The sequence below is a fragment of the Coenobita brevimanus genome, chromosome 101 (assembly GCF_032717465.1).
Source record: "Coenobita brevimanus isolate Jiangsu-jjx chromosome 101, ASM3271746v2, whole genome shotgun sequence".
Classification (NCBI taxonomy): domain Eukaryota; kingdom Metazoa; phylum Arthropoda; class Malacostraca; order Decapoda; family Coenobitidae; genus Coenobita; species Coenobita brevimanus.
In genome coordinates this window covers 25,793,616-25,811,840 of record NC_137054.1, presented here as the reverse complement: position 1 = coordinate 25,811,840, position 18,225 = coordinate 25,793,616, and the positions used below count along the sequence as shown (strand labels likewise).

At 43.4% G+C, this 18,225-nt stretch overlaps 1 protein-coding gene across 1 annotated transcript in view; it reads right to left on the bottom strand.

Annotated features, from left to right (window-relative positions):
- LOC145414990 (uncharacterized) overlaps positions 1 to 18,225 on the bottom strand; it is a 91,977-nt gene that overhangs the window by 25,280 nt on the left and 48,472 nt on the right. Inside the window, exon 5 of the mRNA XM_080284410.1 lies at positions 14,472 to 14,586. Within this exon, the coding sequence (XP_080140536.1) occupies positions 14,472 to 14,586 (115 nt within the window). The remainder of the gene's footprint in view (positions 1 to 14,471; positions 14,587 to 18,225) is intronic.

Below are 18,225 nucleotides of genomic sequence, written 5' to 3'. Positions count from 1 at the left end.
TATGGCCAAATTTCATGTCCATCATACGTTTATGGAAACAGCGATAATATTTGATTAATTTCAGGGCGAGGAGAGAGGTTTTCCACTTTGTCACTAAACGAGATGGAATTTTGGGTGGAAAGCTTAATGTGACTGGCCCTGGTGGATGTACATTTGTTAGTAACTGTTATTGTTGGGAGAGTAATGTTATATATTTATTATTATTATTATTATTATTATTATTACTATTATCATTATTATATATTATTATTATTATTATCATTATTATTATTATTATTATTATTATTATTATTATTATTATTATTATTGCAGTAAGGAAGAGATGGGCAGAGTATTTTGAAAGATTGTTAAATGAAGAGGAGGAAAGGGTGGCTGAGAGTGTGGAGGATCGAAGGGTGCAAAGAATAAATGTGTTGGGAGAGTTGAATGATTCTTTGATCACGATGGAGGAAGTGGAGAAGGCAGTAATGGAGATGAAAACAGGGAAAACTGCAGGTATGGATGGGTGTGCTGTGGAATGCCTGAAGGGTGGTGGAGTGACTATTGTTGACTGGTTAGTAAGATTGTTGAATATGTGCTTTGTGAAAGGCATGGTACCAGTTGACTGAGCAAGTACTTATGTGGTCACGTTGTATAAAGGCAAGGGTGATAAGTATGAATGTACTAGCTTTAGGGGTATAAGTCTGTTGAGTGTTGTAGGTAAGGTGTATGGTAGAGTGTTAATTATGAGAGTTAGAGAGGGTACAGAGGGAGTGATTGGTGATGAGCAGAGTGGCTTTATGAAAGGCAGGGAATGCGTGGATCAGGTGTTTGATAAGAGACAAGTGTGTGAAAAGTATTTAGAGAAAGGCAAGGATGTGTTTTGGGCATTCATGGATTTAGAAAAAGCGTATGATAGAAATGATAGGGAGGCTTTGTGGATTGTTTTAAGAGTGTATGGATTTGATGGTAGTTTATTAAAAGGGGTGAAAAGTTTTTATGTAAATAGTTAAGCGTGTGTAAGAGTGGGAAATGCTGTGAGTGATTGGTTTCCCGTGAGAGTGGGGCTGCGACAGGAATGTGTGATGTCGCCTTGGTTGTTTAATATTTATATTGATGGTGTTGTAAGGGAGGTGAATGCAAGAGTTTTAGGTGGAGATCCGAGTCTGGAGAATGTTGATGGTGGAGAGTGGAATCTGAAGCTGCTGCTATTTGCAGATGATACTGCACTGGTGGCTAATTCAGAGGAGATATTGAGACAGTTGGTAGAGGAGTTTGGAAGGGTGTGTGAAAGGAGGAAATTGAAAGTAAATGAGAATAAGAGTAAAGTGATGAAGTGTACGAGGTTGGTAGATGCTTGAGGAGGTACAGTGTTTTAAATATTTAGGGTCACATGTTCTTGTGGATGGAAGAATAGATGCAGAAGTAAAGTTTAGAATGAATGAGGTAGGAAAGGTGCTGGGAGGAATGAAAAAAGTGTTTAGATGTCGTTCGCTTAGAATGGATGTAAAGAGAAGGCTGAATGAGGGTGTTGTGGTACCGACTGCGTTATATGGGGCTGAAACATGGAATATGGGTGTAGCAGAGAGGAAAAGTTTGAATGTAATGGAGATGAGGTGTCTGAGGAGTGTGTGTGGAGTGACGCATATGGATCGAGTGCGAAATGATGAAGTGCGAAGGAGAACTGGACTTGTTCGGGAGATGGCTGGTAATTGAGCAGAGGGTGTTGTGATGGTTTGGGCATATGGAGAGAATGGATAATGAGCGATTAGTGAATAAGATAACTAGATCTGATGTGCGAGGTGTAAAGCTGAGAGGGAGACCACGAATAGGATGGATGGACAGTGTGAAGAGAGCGCTGGATCCGAGAGGGATGTCTGTTGAGCAAGGAAGAGTGGCTGTGCGTGACAGAAATAAATGGAGAGAAATTGTGAATGAATAAATGATGACGCAGCCCTGAGGGGATATTCTCCCGCATTGGTCAGGTCAGGTGCGGGTAAGGAGATGGGCCTATTATGATGTGGCAGGGGTAAACCAGCTCTGCTGTCGGGCCCTGCTGCGGATGTCACTGATTGCACTGTGCAGTTGACCCTTGTGCGGTGTGGTGCGGTGAGGATCTGTCCCTTCTCCCCTTTGGGGCTAAGATGCGAATGAATGTGTCTGAATGGATGAGTAAATGGGGAGTTTGTCGTCCTGTCTCGGCTACCTCCCTTTCCTTGGGGGAAGCAGCCTAGGTATATAGATAGATAGATAGTTTACTGTTGTTGTTGTTGTGATTATTATTATTGTTAATATCATTATTATTATTATTATTATTATTATTATTATCATCATCATCATCATCATCATCATCATTATTAGCGTAGCAACGGCACCAGTCACAGCAGTAGTACTTGTAGTAGTAGTAGTAGTAGTAGTAGTAGTAGTAGTAGTAGCAGCTGTAATTGTAGAAAAGTTGATTTGGTTGGCTTATGGTAGTGGTGCGCCGTATGAATATTGTTGTGGTTGTAGTGGTGGTTCTTATTGTTTTGTGCGTACGTGTGGTGTCGGTGATGGTCTGGGAGGGTGACGATGTTTGTTGTGGTGAAAATGGCAATACTGCTGACGGTGAGAGTACTGTCGATTTGTTGGTCTTACCGTCTTGGTAATAAAGACGGTGAATGGTGATTTAGGAGATACTGTACCTGTATTTGTGTGGTGGGGTTGGAGTATGTTGGATAGGGACACTGCTGATGCAGTGCGTGGCTAGTTTAGTCATAATACTGTAATGATAAGCTTAATACTTTTACCCAGGGACGTTCTTTGTACTTTACTCTAGCTTTACACAACTCGATTTCCTTCAAGTTAAGGGCGACCATTCGATCAGCATAAGGCTGTATAAGATTAGCCTGGAGAATAAAAATGAAATGTTAATGATTGCTAAAATGATTATCAGCTGACAAAACTGGTAATATCATTGACCAGAATCATGCACGGATATCTCTAAAAATATCAATAAAATATGAAACATACTTAAACAAACTTGTTGCTTCGGTAGTGATGCATGCTTTTGTTGTTGGTGGTTGTTTAGCTCCGTGGTGGTTGATATGCTTACTGGTGGATTATAAGGTTACTGGTAGGTGTCTTGCTTAATGACGGTTGTTCCGTTTATTTTGCGTTTTTTTTTTTTTTTTTGTGGTCGTTTTGTTTACTGGTGGTTGTTTTGCTTAAAGGTATCGTTGAGGTAATGGTCTGGCGTTATTACTGTAATAACGCCGATGCTGATATGCCTGTGATTGATATCATGGTTACCAGTATTGAGGTTGGTAGCGGCGGAGGTGGTAGATGTTTTGGAAATGATGGTGGTAGTTGGGACTGGTGGTGGTATATGTGATTGGTAATGGGGGTGATCGTAGCAATCTCTCCCTTTTCATTCTGGGCCTGTTTTCCTTTCCCCCCCTCCCTCCATTTCTTTTTCCAAACTCCCCCCCTTTATTTTATCGTGTATTTTTACCCCATTTCCGTTCCCCTCAAGTCTGCAATTTTACTCACTTTTTAATCCTTTCTTTTTTTCTCTCTCTGACTTTGATGCATGGTCGTGGAGTGTGCAGACGTGTTTCTCTGGCTCTCCTCTAGCTGCAGGGTTGCCTCACCGGCTTTAGCTTTGTTTCCTCCGCCACTAGGGCGTTTTTCAATAAAGTTAGGTTAGCTAGTACTAATTCTCCTCCCAGCCCTTTAGAGATATAGTAAGTGTCTATATCTGTTTCCTGAGATTGCCTTTGCTTACTCACCTCTGGAGTGTACCCCCCACTGATCGCTCTGGGGTGTGAGTTACACACGGGCGCGTCCTCCCGAGAGTGGTTTGAGAGGGTAATCTCAGACTAGGTGTTTTTTCCCCGGGCAAATTCTCCCTTGGTTGTTTTTCTCTTTCTTCCCACTTCCCCCTCACGGGGGAAGTGGTAACTATGGCGGACGCCACACCTGCCTCCCCCCCCTTCAGGGGGGGAGGTGGTCCTGACGAAAGTAGGAACGACCGGACTGACCACCCCCAGACTGATGGACGCCAGACTCGAGCCCCACTTGATATCCCAGTAGCAAATGCGACCTACGTCACCATCCATGCGCTAGGTTCCACTCCCCTGTCCAGTCTCAATCCCTTCCTTATCAAGAAGGTGATTGACCACTGTGCGGGAGAAGTCGAACAAGTTAAAAAACTTGCTAATGGAGATCTCCTGGTCAAAACTGTAAACTCGGCACAAGTAAAGGATTTGTTGAAACTGCGCAAATTTCATTGTTACGATGTCGAAGCCAAAATCCCAGTCTCCATGAATTCTTGCAAGGGTGTTGTCACTTGCAGGGATCTCATGGTGATGAGCGAGGACGAGATCGTAAGTGAATTGGCGCAGCAAGATGTCGTAGAGGCTAAATTCATAACTCGCTACTCGGAAGGCATAAGGACGAAGACAGCAACTATCATCTTGACGTTTGCCAAATCTTCTCTTCCTAATGAAATAAAAGTTGGTTACGAAATTATTCATGTTCGGCCGTACATCCCTAACCCTTTGTGTTGCCTGAAATGCCAGCTGTATGGGCATGGTACAAAGACTTGTCGGGCTTCCCAGCCAGTGTGCGGCAAGTGTGCAAGCCAGGGTCATGATGCGGAAAGTTGCACATCAGAGACAGTACGTTGCTTTCACTGCAAGGGTACTCACTCCACTTCCTCTAGGGATTGTCCCAAGTGGAAGGAGGAGAAGGAAGTCTGCACAGTGAAGGCAACTGAGGGTATTTCCTACTACGAAGCTAGGAAAAAGGTGAAGGAGTTGCATGCAACTCCCACGCCGAATAGGTCCTATGCTTCGGCGGTAATATCCCGTCCTGTGATGTGCTCTGTCGAGACGCAGACTGACCCTGTCTTTCTCCCTCCTGCCGCTCACAGTACATCTCCATCTCGACCCCCTGTCCGTTCCAACTCTCTCACTGACATCCCTAAAGCTTCAACTTACTCTCAGGCTGCTGCTGCCTCTTCATCAGTACGGCCTAAAACGAAGCCTGACAAGCCTACTAAGAATAACATGACCACCCTCACGAAACAGTCACGTCCTCATGTCCTTCCGGTTCCTACTCCAGCGAGGGAGAGAAAGGTTAGCTCTTCCTCGGGGGAGGCTGGGAACCTAGTTATTGATGATAATATGGAGGTTTCCATTAACCCGCGCCGTCCCGAGGACGTACTTCCACGTCCTCACGTTTTGTCACTGCCAATCCCGAGGACGTACTTCAACGTCCTGCAATTGCAAGGTTCATAATTTCCACAATTTTCAATTTTCGCGAGTCATTTTTGGTACGTATACACGGGACACCTGCCTCAACAAGATGCCAGGCAGAGACAATGCCTTACCCAGCATGACCTCCTCCCCCCTCCTGCATGCCCTTTTCTCAGCAATTCACCTGTTATCAGTGACCTGGCCAGTATAGCCATGTCATGCCACGGTACGAAATTCAGGGCCAGAGTGATTCCCCAATCAATGACAATGTGGAGGACAAACTTTACATAGCATTAGAGGAAGAAACAGTTAGAAATGATGATCAGGTAATGTGGCAAAAAAAGGTCAGGTATTAGTGAGTGAAACAATGCTTATAATGCCTATATTACTGCTTGAAAACCAATATACTTTTGTACTACATATAAATTCGTAACAGTAAATAAATAAATACCGTTTATGAGTGGTGTGAAATAGTTATCCTCCCATAGAACTCGTTTTCTTTGGTGCCAGCCTGATAGAAAACCCAGTAAAGTAAGGAGGCTCTCCTACCTGTAATGAGTATTTTAAACCTCAGGTGAGCGATTTCTCTATGAATTTTCGATGTTTCTCACCAAAAGCGAAAGTTTTAGCAAAAAAAAAAAAAGGTCCAAAATTGCCCGGGATTGGGGGGTACCAGTGGTCGAAAAGTGGCCGGGACGGGGCGGGTTAACAAGCACCGGGATAGGTCCCCCGGTAGTCGCTCGCCTGCCGGTGGGCGACAAAAAAAGACAAAGCACACTGGCCCCCAACAAAAATCTTAAACCGCCGCATTCACTATACTACAGTGGAATTGTAGAGGTATTGGGAATAAGTTACACAATATAGCAATCTTGCTTTCTATACACAGGCCAGACGTTGTTTGTTTACAGGAGACGCGCCTGGAGGATCACCCTGATCCTCCACAGTTCAAACACTACCACTCGTATAGAAGATATGAAGGTCACGGAGTTGCCATTTACACCCACAAATCACACCCACAAACGGAAGTGATTCTAAATTCTACTCTGCAAGCGGTCGCGTGCAGAGTAAAATTTAATAACACGTATCTGTCTATTTGCTCTCTGTACTGTCCTCCACATGGCCCCATTGATAGTGATGCTTTAAATTCACTAGTGGAACACCTCCCTGGGAATAAGTTAGTGTTGGGCGATTTTAACGCCCATCACTATCAATGGGGTAGCTTGAGGATTGATGGTCGTGGGGAGCAAGTAGCCGACCTAATACTACAGTCCAACCTCTGTCTTCTGAACGATGGTAGAGCGACTCGTGTAGATGATCGTACTGGTAACTTTTCGGCCATTGACTTATCTTTGGCCTCCCCGGTATACATCAAGATCTCTCATGGGATCCTTATGACGACTCCTTGGGAAGCGATCATTTACCCATCTGTCTTTCTTATACACGCGACATCGTTTCGGACCCCTCCACCTCCAAAATTTAACTATAAGAAAGCAGATTGGGGATCCTTCTCAAGGATCGCCAATTTAGATATATCTGGGGAGACCATAGATGTTAAGGTCGAAAATATAACCCAATCCATATTACACGCAGCTGAGGCTGCTATTCCCAAGACTTCTACAGTTCATGCGAAGCATAGAGCACATTGGTGGACGCCGGATTGCCGACAAGCATTAAGAAAACGCAATAGGAGATACAGGATTTTTGATAGTCAGCCCACTGAGAAAAATTTTATTGCATACAAACAGGCACGGGCTGAGGCAAGGAGAATAATAAGAAGGGCTAAACGTGACTCCTGGCGGTCCTTTGTGTCCACGGTGACTCGTACAACACCATTAAATAAAGTCTGGTCCACTATAAGATTATTAAATAATAAACGCCCATACTTCCCTGTCACCACCTTGCAGGTGAATAACACCACCTATGACGAGCCCGTGGACGTTGCTAACATCCTCGCCAGGAGTTTTTCTCATGTAAGTAGCTCAGCCAATTATGACCCTCGTTTCCAACATCATAAACGCACGGCTGAGCTACAGATATTAGACTTTGCCACAGAAGACGTAAACTCCCCGTACAACCAAGAGTTTACGCTAGATGAACTGCTCCTTGCCCTTAAATCCTGTAAAGACACCAGCCCTGGACCAGACACCATCACGTACGGTATGATCCAGCATCTTAATCAGGACAACCTGATTAAGATGTTAGCATTGTACAATGAGATTTGGGCGTCTCGAACATTCCCAAACTCATGGCACTTTGCGCACGTCATACCGATACCCAAAGAGGCTGGTCGTCTTATGAATCCCACTTCATTTCGTCCTATTGTGTTGACTTCTTGTCTATGTAAGGTCATGGAACGTATGGTTAACAATAGGCTTCTTTTTGTTTTAGAGTCGAAGAATTTGTTAAATGATCAACAATGTGGCTTCCGTAAATACAGAAGTTCACTAGATCATTTAATGAATTTGGAGCATTTTATTGCAGAGGCATTTGCCAATAAAGAATTCATGATAGGGGTGTTCTTGGACATCCATAAAGCCTATGACATGACCTGGCAACACGGTATACTAATGAAGCTCTATGCTTATGGTTTAAGAGGAAATTTGCCTGTTTTTATTTCAAATTTCTCAAGGGACAGAACTTTCTCTGTCAAATTGCCCCGTAACGTAACATCGGATATATTTATCCAGGAAAACGGGGTGCCACAGGGAAATGTGCTTAGTCCTACTTTATTTAGTATTATGATCAATGATATTCTGTCATCAGCTCCCATCCCGAGGAATCTTAAATACTCACTCTACGCTGACGATTGTGCAATATGGCACTCTTCCCGTAATGCACAATTTTCGGCTGGCCGGATTCAAGCAGCCCTTGACTCCGTCCACCAATGGGCCTTGCAGTGGGGATTTAAGTTTTCCGTACGTAAGTGTGCCGCTATAGTTTTCACTAATCGTAACGTACCTAATTTGTGCTTAACTTTGGATAATCAGGCGGTACCTTTTCAAAATTCTGTAAAATTTTTAGGAATACATTTTGATCGTAGAATGAATTTTAAACTTCACGTTAATACTTTGCTTGCTCGTTGTGATAAACCGTTAAATGTCCTCAAGTACCTAGCGGGTACTACCTGGGGTGCCGACAGAAAATCTTTATTAATGGTGTATAAGTCCCTTATTCGATCGAAGCTAGACTATGGCGCACAGGTGTATGGCTCGGCATCCGATGCCACGCTGAAAGGATTGGATGTGTTACAGAATAAATGTTTGCGAATGTGTCTTGGAGCTGTCCGGTGTACCCGTGTAGCTCGTATGGAAGTGGAGGCGAATGTGCCTCCCTCCGTATTCGCCGTGACCACCTGGCCTTGTCCTATGGTGTAAGGACATTAAGAAAAAGTAATATCGGCAATGTGGCCTGTACCCCCCTGCGTCAATACCACCACCTTCTGCGGGGGGTGCGTCGGCCACTTGCCGCTCGCCTCCACTTACTGACTCAGGAGCTTGATGTGGACCCCAGTGACTGTGACAAGTTGGTGCTTAAAAATATAGCGCCTTGGGAGCCACCTGGCTTTACAGTCGATGTTACATGGCTCCCAGCACCAAAGGCCAAGGCGCCGGAGGCGGAGGTCCACCACTTGTTTCGTAAGATCATTGTTCGTCACTTGGGGTCCCATCAATTGTACACCGACGGCTCCAAGTCGAGTGAATGTGTGGGTGCAAGTGTGTGGTCGACTGAATGTGCCCTCAGGTATCGGTTGCCGACTCATACATCTGTGTTTACTTCAGAACTTTTTGCTATTGACAAAGCCATAGACTATGCTCTCAATTCTAGACATGACTCATTTGTCATATTTTCAGATTCAAAATCAGCCCTTCAGGCAATTGCATCTTGCACTACGGACTCTCATGAGATCCAGGGCCGCATCGTTAATAAGTTGCATTCATGCAACAAGTCATTCACGCTGATCTGGGTGCCTGGTCATTGTCGTATCTACGGCAATGAGCAGGCTGACTTACTTGCAAAGTCGGCTGTGGAGCTCGAGGAGACTTGGGACGTTCCTCGTGATCTACGGTCGAGTCTATCTCTCGGAAAGAAATCAATAAATCTTCTGTGGCAAGGTCAGTGGACCAGACTAAATATTCCAACTTGTAAGCCGTACCTGGGCGACTGGGACACTGCCAACCGTCCCAGTCGCCTAGAAGAAAAAGTGTTGGCACGGCTACGGCTGAATGCCACCATTGTAACCCACATAAAACCATATATGGAAAGACGCTTCCCACCGCACTGTGACATCTGTAATGCGGAGTTATCTATTAGTCATATCATCCTGCGCTGTCGGCGATTTATTCGTGAACGTGCTTCACTTATAAATTACTGCGGCGCAGTAGACATCCCCTTCACCCTTTCCACCATCCTGGGTGATGGGGACATTGTTATGACTGATAAATTGATGGCTTTCTTGAGAGAGACCGGACTGATCAGAGTGATGTGACTTTTTTACAGTGTGGTTATGGTTTTTATGAAGAGTAAATATGTATATATTGTAATATTAATTAGGGTTGACAGTTGACATATTTTAAATAGTTCCTCCTCCCACCGATCTATTTCTAATATAGATGTCCCCTACATTAAGCCAAGTTCCTCGCCTGACAGTCACCAGCTGATGAGTGCAAGTGTGCAATATAGGAAGGTATTGGGCACTTGTAGTCGATGGTGGTCTGCTGGGCGAGGTTCTTCACTTTTTGTACAAATTATGTAAATACATTATATTATCTTGCTTAAGTTGTTCTAATTAGGGACGACAGCTGACGTATATGGAAATGTTCCTGACTCGTCTGGTTCCCTTTCATATATTGATGTCCCCTATATTAGGTTGTGCCTCGACTGACAGTCACCAGGTGATGAGTGCAGGTATGTAATGTAGAAAGGCATTACATATCTGCAGTCAATGGTGTTCTGTTAGTCGAGGTATTTTTACCATTAGTGTAGGTCTAGCTATTTGTCTCTGTAGGATTTAGTATAGATTAGCGATTTGTCTGTTAGGTAATTAGTTTTAGGGTCTTTAGATTAGTTTGTCTTTATATTATAAGGTATAAAACATATAAAACCAAGAAAAAATTAAAAAAATAAAAATACAAAAAAATAAATAAATAAGATTAAAAATATTATATATATATATGTACGTTTGCATGAAAATGTGTCTGTATGTATGCATGGAAGTGTGTGTGTGTGTGTGTGTGTGTGTGTGTGTGTGTATGTATATATATATGTTTGTATATATATGTATATATATTTAAATGTATATACATATATATATACCCATGGCCTTAATAACCAGGGGCTTCGGCCCCGATGGTTGATTGGCCGTAAAAAAAAAAAAAAAAAAAAAAAAAAAAAACTCTCTTCCCTTCCCTTCATCTCTCCCACGAATCCTCCTTTTCCCTTCCGCTCCCGTCCTTCGTTTTTCTTCCTCATCCGTACTCTCGTTCCCCCTCATCCTTCCGCAGTTTCCTCTCTATTTATCCCGTCGTTTCAATCTTTCCTTATCATTTCCTTCTTTGTAATTCCCATTTCACTCTCTTTTTTCACGCTTTCATCCGTTCTCCTTCCCTTGCCCTCTTTCATTTCCTTCTTCCCTCCTCCTCTTTCCTTCCTTTCCCTCTCCTCTCCTTTTCCCCTCCTCTTCTATTCTCTCCCTCTACTACTATCTCCCTTTCTCCCGTCCCTTCCATTTCCCCCCTTCTATCCTTTCGCTCTACTACTCCCTCCCTTCCTCCTGTCCCTTCCCTTCCTATCTGCTATCGTTCTCTCCCTCCTTCTTTCCCATTTCTGAGTGGAAGCAATTGAATCAAAACCGAAGACAAAGGATCTACTGTCACTGGAGAAGGAGGATATATATATATATATATATATATATATATATATATATATATATATATATATATATATATATATATATATATAAAAGGAAAACAGAAGCATGGCAGAACGCAAAGAATACAGCTGAATCTATCTATCTATCTATAGGCCGACGCCCTATTCCCACAAAGGGTGGCCGAAGACAAAACGCCTCCAAGTCGCTCTGTCACCCACCATTTGACTGCCCTCCCCCCAGTTCATTCCCCCCTCCCTCATATACCTCTCAACTCCATCCCTCCACCTCATCCTCGGTCTCCCCCTCCCTCCACTTCATCTACATACACCCTGTTAGTCAGTCCTTCATTCTCCATTCTCTCCACATATCCAAACCACCTCAGTGTATTTCTCCTAATTATCTCAGTCACATCCACATCCACCCCACAAGTTATTTCATCTCTTTGTTCGTCAGTCTGTCCCTCCATGTCACTCCACATGCTCCTGTCAGGTAACTCATTTTCACTGCTTTCACTCTTGACTTGTTCCCCTCTACCAAGGTCCATGCCTCGCTTTCATACGTCAGAGCAGGGATCACAATCCTATCATACAGTGACTTCTTAACTTCTATACTCACCTCTCTATGCTTCATCACCGGTTTCAGTGAACCAACAACCTTCCTTCCCTGCTGTACCCTTTCAAGCACATCATCCCCAAAACTTCCATCCTTACTCATCACACTACCCATGTACTTGAATGCACTCACATTCTCCATATCCTCATCATCCAACCTCACTGTGCATTCTGTGACTTCATTAATCTCAAACACCATAACTTTACTCTTGTTTATATTAACTTTCAGATTCCTCTTCTTACACATTGCCCCAAATTCATTCACCAAACCTTGCAACTCCCATTCATCTTCACTCAACAACACTGTATCATCAGCAAACAGCAACACCAGAATCTTCCACACCTCACTCTTATTCATTAGAGCCACCACGACATCCACTGCCTGGCCTTGCACCTCATTTACAACCCCATCCATGAATACATTAAACAGCCATGGAGACATCACACATCCCTGTTTCAGTCCCACATTTAGATCAAAGAACTCAGCTCTCCATCCACTCGCATTGTAGCCCTAGCTCCCTCGTACAGACTCTTCACAGCACTCAACAATTTCCCATCCACTCCACATATTCTTAATACTTTCCACATACCTTGCCTATCTACTCTGTCATATGCTTTCTCAATGTCCATGAAGGCAGGATACACTTTCTTTCCCTTCTCTAGATACTTCTCCACTAAACATCTAAGAACAAGTATCTGATCTACACACCTTTTCTCTTCCTAAATCCCCCTTGTTCTTCTCCGACTAGCTCCTCTGTAGGAAACAGAGGGAAAGGAGCAGAAAATGGAGTCAGGGTGGGATAATTATGTCCGAGAGAGGGAGAGAGGAAAACGAGGAATGATGAGGGAGGGAGATGTGAAAGAAATGAGGGAAGATGGGGGAGACTGAAAGTGGGGAGGAGAATGTGTCTTTTTTTGCTGTTGAAAAGTCGGGTGTTTTCAACCAGTCATAGCTACATAACTACAGCTCAGAAAACTTTCAGTGAAAAATCAGAATACTCATGAATCCTTCATCTCTTCAATGCATTTATCTGCAGGTCACTAGGTAGAGGGAATGTGGAGGTAAGAGGTGACGAAATGGAGGCAATTGTTGGGGTAGTGAGGGGCTCTGTTCATATGAGCGGGTGAGTTAGCAGCTACAGTAGATAGTCCCTGTGCCTGCCTGGTTCAGACAGGGATTCCCCGCTCCCATTCGCTCACGGTCCCCTTTGCCCCACTTGACCTTGACATTCCTCTTGTCTGTCCTCAGACACTGCTGCGTGAATGCCTCATCACCCCTTATATATGTGGCTAACTCAGTTTATTCACCCAATTTTCCTGGCCTTTCCAGAGTGACATTGTGCACTATGGAGTGTGAGATGGAAGAGAGAAAAGAAGTTCCATGGTTTATTGCACATAACTCTCCACCAAGCAGCACTTTCAATTTCACTTTTGACTACATTTTCTGCATTGAATAAGATCGTCTGAGTTATCCTTCAGATCATTTCCTTTTTTTTAAACCTGTAGTTTTCTTATTTTCCAAAGCACTTACTTGATTAAGTTCTTACTGCACTAGAGTAACTGTACAAAATAAATACCAGCTTACTACCAGGAGAGATTCAATTTGCACATATATTGCATCATATTACCTCAACACTTATTGGTGCTTGTATTGCAGTTTTACTTTCACTATGTCCTGAGACTGTTTCCTTATAATCATATTCTTCCTTGTATTCTTAAGTCTTTTGTAGTACAATCGCATACTTGACTAAGTTCTTACAGCACTAGAGGAAATGCACAAAATAATTTCCAGTTTACAATCACAACGAATTTGCATTCATTTTTCGGTACATTATTGTAACAGTCATTTACACCTGTATTGTGAGTTCATTTACACCTTGACCTGAGAATTTTTTCTTATAATTGTACTTTTCCTTATATATAGTCTAAATTTTGTAGTAAAATCACTTTGTACACTATTTATTCTTTCCCACATACAAGTGTCGAGTACCCCTCCTCAGTGTGGTAATTGAAGAAGCACTCAGTGCACAGTTCCACTTTGTACTCACTGTATTGGTAGTGCATTTCTTTGTGAACGTGCTGCCGTCACTGGCTGTTCCAGCAGATATGACACTGCATGTACGGTTTTTCCCCAGCAGGTCTGTACTCCAGGTTTGCCATGTGGTTCGGGAAATATGCAGGACCTGTAGTATGGCAAGGGACTGGTCCCACACCATCAATTACCTATTGGCTGGTGTGGCTATGAGATCATCCTCCGATGGTCTGGTATGGCATGCTTTTTTTCTTATGTGTGCTATGCTATGAGCATGGCCAGAGTTAGCCCCAGGTATAATTCATTGTCTTTTACAGGCTGCCATTCCCTCCCATTCGATCTGTCAGGGGAAGGGAGGTCGAGGTACTGTAGCATAGGGAGATTTCCTGGTGAAAGTTTATTTCATCCATCAGGTATTCTATCATGGAAAGTGAAAAAAAAAAATGCCATGAAAATATCCAACATGTATGAGATGTCAGTCCCTGGGAAATCTGCCTAAATGCATGCCTGAGAACCATCAATAGCAGCCACTATGGGTTCCAAACCTTCCCCCTCTTCCAAACAAAAGTTTTCATTGTCCCCATACATGACCTGTGGGAACATGCCCCACATACACCTTGGACTCTTGAATGGCAGAGAGGGGAGGAAGAATAAAATGATTCAGAGGATGATGATTCACCAGGTGGCGATCCCTGGGGAGTGTTTAGAAGCAATACTGCTTCCTGTGATTTATTGCCCACATGGTCACACCTGTGGTGCTAAAGGCACAGATGAAGGGCCAGTCTGTGGGGTCATCCATCATGAAGTACCAGGCTGGGGCAATGTAGGTGGTGGAGGCACAGAGCCTCTGCGTTGCTGTTATACCAGAGGCTGGGTGGCCAAAATGCTGTGAGTATATTGCCTTTGACTTCCTGCCACCCAAGCCTCGGCATCAGAGTCTGACGCCTCAGAAGAGTCTCCCGAGACGTTTGAAAGGTAGACGATGTGTGCAGGTACTGGGGGATCTTCGGCAGGTGCTAAGAGTCCGTCAGAATCACTCATCTGGCGACATGGAGCTAAGGGAAGGAGGCACAGGAAGGCAGCCAAGGTATGCTGCCCTCCTCATGATAACTCCCACTTTCAGCTATCATCTCGCCACTTTATAATGATGACATCATTTCTAACATCTTGACAATTGCAATGTCACTCAACCCCTTCCCTGGACGAGTGGGAGGATTGGCAGAAGTGTAGGTGGCAGAGGTCAGGTGGCCACTCATGGTGGGGAATGAATCGGACTACTTGGATTAAGAATTCATCCTTGTTTTCACTACTGTGGCAAATAGAAAACTGGCCTGTGTACCCACACGCCTCTTTGAAGCCATAGCCATCATCTGAGCTGCAGAGCATATATATATTTTTTTTTAGCTACTCAAGTGTGTGTGTTTTTTTTGTCTCTTAATGTGAACCTACATCCAGGCCAAAGAAACTGGAGTTAAATGAGGAGAGTTAAAAGTACACAGTCATTTCTCGAGTATTGCATGATACATGATTAGCACAGTTGACCAAACTATGCTCACTCATTGCCACACTAGTGGAAGAACAGCATTTCATTTCCAGCATAGAGTAAATATTTTTAATTTCAAATGTCAGGGAGGTTTACAGCTACAGATTTTTGACTGACAAAAACTGAAGCTTGTTAAAAAAAATCAGGGTGTCTTTTAAATTTGTTCATTAGTGACGGATATATTGGCGTTATTCTGAGGCCTCAGAGAAGTGAATCACCTTGTATAATGTTTTTAAACCCACTCACTCCCATTGGTTAGCAGTGGGCACTCATGGCGTCGTTAACCTCAACACTACACCAACATGTGCAGACGAATAAGTGATAAGGGAGGTGTGATAGTGGACCTTCTGGTAATGTGAAGACATTAGGAAATTTTCCTCTGGACGAAGGTCTCTATCTACCCGTCCCGAAATCTTTATGCAGATAATCAGCTTCATGACAAACGAAGTGTAAAGCATCCTTGCACACACACACACACACACACACACACACACACACACACACACACACACACACACACACACACACTTCTATCACAATTCCTCTGTACTAAAATATGATTGTCTCACGGCCTTACAACTGACCCTGCCAGTTTAAGGAAATCTTTTGTTTGTTGTTCCTGCTAATACAGCAAAAACATATACATACCTAAATGAAGATATTTTGAAGTGAAGCGGTAAGAAATGGTCTTTATTAACCTCTTGTCATGTCATCTTTGTGCTGTTCTTGCTCTCACTAGACAGTGCATCCAAGTTCCCCGCTACTTTGGGGTAAACACGGACAGGCGAGAAAGGAAGTATTACGCCTGACAGCGGGAAAAGTAGAGAGAGAGAGAGAGAGAGGGAGGGGGTTGCTACCATCTCAGTGTGACGTGATGTATGTCGTATATGCAGGGCCCCACAACTGTAGTGGTGGGAGAACAGAGACGGGAGGAGAAGCTAACTATATGCATCAGCATGATCAGTCCGAAGAAAAAAAAATAGACGGAAGCTTTATTATCTTCAGCCCTGAGTGTGACGTGCTGTGTTGTGATAAATCAGTCCGGTAATGATCATAAAAATTCCCCCAGCCAACACGATGGCCATTGACTAGTCTTCCGTCATGCCCTGTGATTAGATTTTCACTTTGCCTGACAATTTAGTGATTCCCACTGCACTTCCGTCAGTGTGCAATTCTTCAAGCATGTCAGAAAGATAACGTGAAAGGCAAAAAGTTGAGAATTTATTATCATTCGGAGTAGGTTATATAACACTGCTTCTAGCGTAGATGTTCCTTACGCCTGATGCATTATCTTCCCCTGTATTCAGGTTAGAGTTTGCTGTCCATGTACGTGCATTAACCTGCCCCATCCCGGCAGATTTTTAACCAATCCCGGCAGATTTTCATTTTTTTTTTTTTTTGTGTGTGCTAAAACCTCCACTTTTTATGAGAAACATTGAAAATTCATAGAGAAATCGCTCACCTGAGGTTTAAAATGTCGATACAGGTAACATACCCTTACCTGGCTGCGTTTTCTATGGGGTCTGGCTCCAGAGAAAAGATGTTCTATGGGAGGGGTAAATATTCAGAAGCACTCATAATAGCTATTTATTTATTTATTTGGTACGAATTTATATGTAGTACAAGAGTATAATGGTTTTCACACAGTAATATAGATGAAATATGCATTATTTCACTCAGCAAACACGTCAACATACCTCACCTTTTTTGGCGACATTACCTGATCATCATTTTGACTGTTTTTTCCTCTAACACTACATAAACTTTGTCCTCCACATTGTCATCGATTGGGGAATCACTCTGGCCTTGAATTTCGTACCGTGGCACGACATGTCTTCACTGGCCAGGTCACTGGTAACAGGTGAGTTGCCGAGACAATGGTGTGCAGGGGGGGGGAGGTCATGTGGGGTAAGGCATTGTCTCCGCCTGGCATTGGGTAGAGGAAGGTGTCCCAAGTATGCGTACCAAAAATCTATCTATCTATCTATCTATCGCCAGATGCCTTAATCCCATACAGGGTGGCCACAAACAAATCACCTCCACATCACCCTGTCCCCCACCATTTCACTACCCTGCTCCCAATTCACACCCCCCTCTCTCATATACCTCTCCATTCCAAAATCACGGGTGAAATTTGAAAAATATGCAAATGATGGACCTTGCAATTGTGGCGCGTTTATATATGTTAGCACGGTCACAGTGACAAAATGTTCGGACGTATATACACGTCAACGGGACGTGGCGGGTTAATTTACCTGAGGATATGCCAAGTGCTACTGCATTTTGTCCCGATTCCATATCTTATGATTGTATCTGACAGCATACAGTATACTAAGAGTGACTGCAACAGTAAAGCAGCTTATGATTTTTTTGACGGCTCTGCTATGAACCCTCAAATAAAACAAAATGAAATGTTGGGGTGGATGTTCAGGTACTGAGGAAGTGTAACGCAGCTTGATAGTACTGGGCTATAAATCAACATATACTCCTTTGTCTCTCCCAGTGTGTCTACCACTCAGTGTAATTACTTACTTTTGTAAATAGCTCTCACCCTACTTGCTGCTTTATCTACCTTACTTTCTATCTCCCTTCCTCCATCACTCAAAATATACCTACCAAACTCACTACCATTCTGCAAGCTTATCTCCTATCTCCCTAACCTCTTACCTACTAGTAATCTACCACTCATACTACTCACCTACTTACCTGCTTCCCTGTCCTCCTGTTGGTCTGTCTCCCTGCCTCCCTTCTTACCTAACTTCCTACAAATCTACTAGCCACAATACATCCTTACCTACTTGCTTCATTCCATACCTACCTGCTTCCAACCTACCTATCTCCCAACCAACTTACCTCTACCAGTGTGTCGGTATACTAGACGAACTTCTGTACCTACCTCCAAACCCACCTGCCTATCTACCCGTATATTAGAAAAAAATCAGCTTTCTTGC